General features: G+C 42.9%; 1 protein-coding gene across 1 annotated transcript in view; it reads right to left on the reverse strand.

The window, feature by feature from the left end:
- The window catches only part of PAPPA2 (pappalysin 2), a 288,812-nt gene that overhangs the window by 33,665 nt on the left and 248,032 nt on the right, over positions 1–7,115 (reverse strand). Inside the window, exon 20 of the mRNA XM_007454744.1 lies at positions 4,148–4,219. Coding sequence (XP_007454806.1) covers positions 4,148–4,219 — 72 coding nt within the window. The remainder of the gene's footprint in view (positions 1–4,147; positions 4,220–7,115) is intronic.

Genomic DNA, 7,115 nt, shown 5'->3' on the forward strand with positions numbered 1-7,115 from the left:
AACAAACTTGTAAGAAATATGTGCTCACAGAAAAAGCAGAACCAAAATGTAGGTCAATGCGCACTCAGTTTTAATCATCCTACAGGAAGGAAATTAGTCATTTCTATGCAAAAGGAGGCTGGAAGTGCGGTCTTTATTTCCAGCTGCATTCCCTAGAGAACAAGATGTTCTTAGTTTAATGGAACCTAGGACTGTAGACTTTGTTAGGATTAGTAAATATGACTTTTTGGAAGGAAGGAAGGAAGGAATGGAGGGAGGAGGGAAGGAAGGGAGGGAGGAATGGAGGGAGGAGGGAGGGAAGGGAGGGAGGAAAAAGAGAAGATAACACATATGATCTGATGGTATAATGTGTTCATTGACACTCACTTCAATTATCACCCCACAAAATGAGGATAACCTCCCCGCTACGCGCCCCCCCCATACTGGGAAAAGAGTGCACTCAATTGGCCAAGCATTGGCAGAATAAGTCTTCGTTTTCTACACAGTTATCATTGACTATTTGTGTGCTTGTCTATAATTTTAATGGGCACAGGTCTGGGATTAGAGTTAACAATTAGGAAACTAATGCAATAGCCCAGGTGAGAGATGTTGAGGCCCCAGTGAGGGCAACAGTAGGAATGAGTAGAGCTCCTCATGACCGATTAGAGTTGGCAGCTGTCTCCAAGTGATTTGCAAATTGTGGATCTCAGAGGGTCTCCAGGGAATGGTCTGTTCCCCTTTCTTCCTTTGTTCTTTCCCTTTTCCCATCTTCAGAGTTTGCATCTAACCACGTTGAGGCCACCCAGCAGCTCTGCCCTGCCTTCTGCTGCACTCATTCAGTTAAGCATTCACAGAGTGGTTAATAGTGCATAACCACCCTGTAAGCATCTACTATGGACCCGGAATGGCATGATGCTTAAACATTTATGTCCATTATCACATTAATCCCTCATCACAACTCCTTAAAATGGCTGTGTTGCCCCCACTTCCCAATACAGATTAAGACACAAAGGCTTACACCACTCAGCTGACCCAGGATTTGAACCTGTATCTGTTTAACTTCAAAACTTCTCCACCAACCAAATTACCACTCCCTGCCCGTTTGCAACTTACAAAAGAAACAGAAAATACAAGGAGTGTCTGGGTCAAGATGGTGAAACACAAGAACCAACTAGAAAAATAGAATTTAAGGCATGAACAGGTTTGGACTCCAGATACATGGTACACACGTGCTCCTGAGAAAATGGGAGCGTAAGCGACCACGAGAAGATGGCATTATTTACATAAGATGTTTCAGAGGGAAGCTTCAGTGCTGTCTCTTAAAGAAAAGTGAAGGGCATAGATAGTGGAGAATTGAAGGCTAAAACTCTGTGGCCAAGGGGATAGGACACAAACAGAGGTGCAGAAGTGACACAACGCAGGCGTGGAGTGGGACAGTGAGGGGATTGATTCAATGCCGCGGCGTACTGAGACCAATAAAGAATGATGCACTTCACTCTTATGAGGTTGAATGTCTTAAGGGGACATCTTAGAATTCAATTCGCTATTGGAAAGCCAAAAAAGAAAACCCTTTTTAGACACTGGGGTACAAAGTTTCAGATTTCTGTGCCACACGTTTTAAAACTTGCTCTCACCCACCTGACCCTCTTCGGGTTCATCTTGCGTCCAGGTCTGTTTTCTCTCCGTCTGTCTCTGAGACTCTTTGGTCCTCCCTAATATATTTAGCTGATTTTTTTCCAGTAAAGAACTAAGTGTCTGCCAAGTTGCCCCTAGAACAGGCCAGTTTCAGCCGCTCTCGTCCTTTCTTTTCCATCCTCGCCCTCCCTCTCTGCATTTCTTACTACTTATTCCTTCAGAGTTGTTCCTACTTCTCCCCATGCGCCCCGCTCTGCACAATTCCTTTTCCCTTTCTACAGGTATTGATTCTTCTTCTTTGTTCCTCCCGTCCACCCCTCTAAGGGTTTTTTTCCCTCTTCCTAGCCTTTGCTGGGAAACCACAAGCAAAATCATGTCCTCTCAAATCTTGTCCTACCCAGACAGTCTCGGGAAATACTGTGGAATAATCAGAATGTGAATGAATAACGTAGGCTAAAATTATCCCTAGACAAATAAGCTTCAAATTAGGGATCCACAGTCTAGGAACCTTCTTGTCTGCTCCCATAGTGACCAGAGCGGTGGTTTGCAAACTTAAGCGGTCTTCAGAATCTCCTGGAGCCCTTGTTAAAACACAGATTGCTGATCCCCACCCACAGAGTCTCTGATTCAGTAAGTCTGGGATGGGGCCTGAGAATGTGCGTTTTTAACAGGTTCCCAGGTGATACCACTTGTTCTGGTCCAGGGGCCATGCTTTGAGAAGCCCTGGAGTGTGGGTACCACCAGGTGTGTGGTGGTCAAGCCTCAGCTGTGCGTGATAGCAGTTGGGCAGAGGGGTCATAAGAGGAAATGAAGGTTTGTTCCTTGTCACACCAACAAAGGGGCTGAAAGAAGCCTGGGAAGCTCTGGATAAGGGATGTGCTGGGGTGCAGCACGGAGGGAGGACAAATGGGGAAAGCTCTGTGTTGTAACCTCCTGGGAAACACCGAAGCCAGCTCCGAGCCCTGCCATCCACCCTCCCTCTTGCGATCATGCCTGGAAGCCACAGAAGGGAATTCTCAGGATCCCTCTGATCTCGCCAAAGTTCTCGAATGCTCTGTCTGTTTATCTCCTTCCTTCCCTGGCCTCCTCGTCCCCCTTGCTACCCCCTGCCCAGTGGATGAGTCACTCACTCCCCTCCCCACCCCACTGCCATCTGTTTTTCTAATGATGGCAGAAGATGAGCTGTTTTGTTGGCCCACACCATAACAAAGCACACTCCATGCTAGCATTTTTCCTGATGCACTCTCACGATGCTATTTTATTGGTATCATTTCCCCACCCAATTTTCCCTTTGTCTGAAACCCCACAATTTCCCCCTCTTTGGCCTCATGGAGATCCCAGTTTCCCAGAATTAGATAAAAGAAACAGGGATACAGGAGAATCCAGGGACTAACCATGTGGGTTGGGTGTGTATGTGGGGGGAGGGTGCTGGAAGTCAAGGGCAAGTTAAACAGCTCTCTCTAGCGCACTAGGCACAGCCAGAATTATTGAGCATTGCTGCTAAGTGGCTTAATTACTTCCAGTGAAAGACTTTGATGATAAAGCCTAACTCTAGCCTGAGACTACAGTATTTGTATCTGCTACTGGCTATTCCCAGGGTGAGAGGGCTTAAATGGTGTGTGTGTGTGTGTGTGTGTGTGTGTGTGTGTGTGTGTGTGTGTGTGTGTGTGTGTAATATGTCCCATGTCAGGATTCCTGGGTCAATCTCCCTCAGCAAGGCTCTGCCTCATTCTTGACTCTTCCTTGCAAAAACTCCTCTTAATCTAGTGAAGGAATTCACATCCCCCTGAGTCCCCCGCTGCTAGGGGAAAGCCTTGTGTGAGAAGTAAACAGGATTCCTTGAGGTAGTAAAGGTCTAGTTTGGGTTAATCAACAGTGGGCTACAGGACCCCCTCAGAGGTAGGAAACAGAGATGCCGGCGTGACCCAGGCAGTTGATGTCAATGAGAGAAGCCCAGTAGGTGAGCAGCTAATTGTGCCCACGGTTGTCAGATATTCTTGGGTTTTTTTGCACAAAGAGTTTTATATTTATTTTTACTTGGTGTGTGTGTGTGTGTGTGTGTGTGTGTGTGTGTGTGTGTGTGTGTGTGTGTGTGTGAAGTTACATATACACATATGAATTTTATGTGAAAATCCCAATTTTCAAGCATTAGCAACCAAAACAAAATTGTTTTTAGACACTGAGCTGGCCAAACCCCTGTCTGTGGGCCACTGATCTGCAAAACTCTGATCTAACTAAACTCCAGAGAGGCCCGGTTAGAGAATCCCAAAACCATAAATAATTCTGACTTGCTTTTAACTTTTATTAAGTCATTTAAAATGGAACCCTGGAGATTTTGTTAAAATTTAAAAAAAGGCAAAATCAGAAATCCTAATATCTGTAATTTGGGGATTGTGGAGCTAAATTTAAGAGATTACACAAAGGACATAGGATCTGGGAAAGGGCAAATACTGAAGCAGAAGGATGCAAGTCTCCATAAGGTGAGCAGAACAGAGAGCTCTGGTCTGCGTCTGGGGGAGGGGACGTGGCTTACCTCACAGGACTGGATGCAGTGGATCAGGAGGGGGTCTGGGTGCCACTGACGCCGCCCAGTGCACACGATGCTCTGAAGGGGAAGACGGAAAGAACAGAAAACAAAAGCAAAGACACCTGGTCAGTGAGAGAAGGGGCAAATCCTGAGCTTACCCCACTAGCCCAACCCCTTCCCTGAGGAGCAAGCCCCAGCTGTGCTGCATGAAGAGGTCCAAGGCCATAGTCTGGTCTTTCCCGTGGAACTGCTAATTCTGCCAGGTGAAGCCAAGGGAGAATCTCTTAATGGAGGGAATCTTTCATTCTCTTCATCATCTTTCACCCTTCCTGAGCTATCAACATTTCCAGGATGCTGTAGGTGTGGTTAAAAATAGCATCCTCAATACTAAAATGACTTTAATTTGGCTCTAGGCATAATATTGGTTCCATTTGTTTTGAAATTTTAAATAAAGTTACAAGAAATTGTGAGATGGCTTGTGTTCATCAGGAAAGACTATGGAGTTTTAAAGGCTGAGAAATAGAGCTTCGTAAGAGTCTTGAACTAAAAATGGATCTCAGGAATCCTAGATCACAAGATGTGAGTACCCAAGCAAGGAGTGGGGGCCAAACTGCACTCTCTGCAACTCCTGTTAGCACCATTTATGCCCTCCTTTTGGGAAATAAAAGAGGGTCTACGCACTGGACAAATAGGCTTAATGTGAAACCACCAGGACTCAAAATGGCACCAACATTAAGATGGTGAGAGTGTGAAAATGTGTCTGTGTTAAAACACTGGTGACCTTCTCTGACCATTGACCAGGGCCCAATGACCATTTCCTGATGTGCCTTTAAACAAGTAGTCATCTACTCTTTATGAATAATAATAACTCATTTTCATGGAGGTTTTTTTTCTTTTAATTTTTGTATTTAAAGATTTCAAAAGATACACTTCAGGAAAAGAGAAAGTCCCAAAAGATGTTTCAAAGAGAAAATGAAGTTCTCTTTATAACCTGCTACCAATCCACCCATTTGTGGACTTTCATACTCACATTTTAAATTCAGTACAATAGAAATTCAGGGAAACCAGAAGAAAAATGATGCATTGTGAGATGTGAGTTTTACATAAAACAGCACTCCAGTAATTGAAAATTATACATTCTAGAATGCTAAGACTGTACAATAATCAGATTGGAGACATTTGCGTATATTAAGCTGTAGGTATATGAGTATATACCTCAGAGTCAGTTATGCAAATGCACATCTGCAGTATTTTTCTGGAGTTATATTACTATAAACTAAAAGTCCTCCTTCACAGCTTCCCTAAAGAGGCAATAAATACTGTAAACCCTAAAAATTTTTTTTGATATTCAAAACTCTATACTGTAATAATGTAGAAGGCGACTTTGCTTAAATTATCATTGCAAAGACACAGACCTACTAGAAAATGGACTTGAGGATATGGGGAGGGGGAAGGGTAAGCTGTGACAAAGTGAGAGTGGCATGGACATATATACAACTACCAAACATAAAATAGATGGCTAGTGGGAAGCAGCTGCATAGCACAGGCAGATCAGCTCGGTGCTTTGTGACCACCTAGAGGGGTGGGATAGGGAGGGTGGGAGGGAGGGAGACGCAAGAGGGAAGAGATATGGGAACATATGTATACGTATAACTGATTCACTTTGTTATAAAGCGGAAACTAGCACACTATTGTAAAGCAATTATACTCCAATAAAGATGTAAAAAAAATAAATTTTAAAAATATCATTGCGCTAAAAAAAAAAGAATTATCAAATATATACAGTCATTCCTTGATATCCACAGGGGGTTGGTTCCAGGACCCCCGCGGATGCCAAAATCCAAGGCTCCTCAATCCCTTATATAAAATGACAGACTATTTGCATATAACATCCTACTTATACTTTAAATCATCTCTAGATGACTTATAATACCTAATACAATGTAAAAGCAATGGAGATAGCGGTAAATACAATGTACATGCTATGGAAATAGTTGCCTGAAAGCAGCAAATTCAAGTTTTGCTTTTCGGAACTTTCTGGATTTTTCTTTTTTTTCCTGAATGTTTTGTTACCAGATAATGGTAATGGCAAAATGCAGTAATTTGAACCCTTGAAATGCAAATACATGGCAACTTTATTCCTTCTCATGCACTGAATGCACTAAGGACCCCCAGTCCCCACCCTAGTCAGTCAGTCATTCAATTCAGACTAAATGTAGCACACTCACTATGACCCAGTTTCCTCAGGGAGCAAGAGGGATCTGAAGATCCACCAGTCCCGTCACTGCCCTCAAAGAACTCAAAGTCTATGGGGGGAGGTAGCTGGGAGTACATCAATTCCTCCGCATGAAGGGGAACTTAGCCTCAGCACCCTCACATGACGACCACAGCCAGAACTTGCCAGAACACTCTGAACTGACTGGATCAGTTTCTCTTATGCCCTTCATACCTTCTACTCCATCCACCACCTTTATACATGCAGGAGGGTTGATCTTCTAATACATGAGAAATTCTAAAAATACATTTTTGCAAAGGAAAGAAACAAAGAAAAAAAACCTAAAAGAAAGAAAGAAAGGCAAAGAGTCTGTCTGTATTTACTTTTAATTCTTTTTCTCCAGTGCTCTTTTTTTTTTAACCACAGACGCTTTTGGTTTTCTTTTGTGAACATCTCTCCAGATTAATGTTCTGTGGAACTCACTTTAGGAAATGCTCCTCAATAGTTATATGATGGCAACAATACATGTGCATTTTTTTTCACACAACAGCTTCTTCATTTTGCTCTGCTGAAGCAAACTGCAATTACCATTTACTGTGAAATTTGTGATATCTCTCTTTCCAGTCTTTTTTTCATCACTGTCCCATTTGTAGTACTAGCCTCTACCTCTCTACTCTGCATCAGTAGTGGGCCTCCATTTTATTTTATATATATATATATATATATATATATATATATATATATATATATATATTTATA

Source organism: Lipotes vexillifer, unplaced genomic scaffold (genome assembly GCF_000442215.2).
Source record: "Lipotes vexillifer unplaced genomic scaffold, Lipotes_vexillifer_v1.1 scaffold220, whole genome shotgun sequence".
NCBI lineage: Eukaryota > Metazoa > Chordata > Mammalia > Artiodactyla > Lipotidae > Lipotes > Lipotes vexillifer.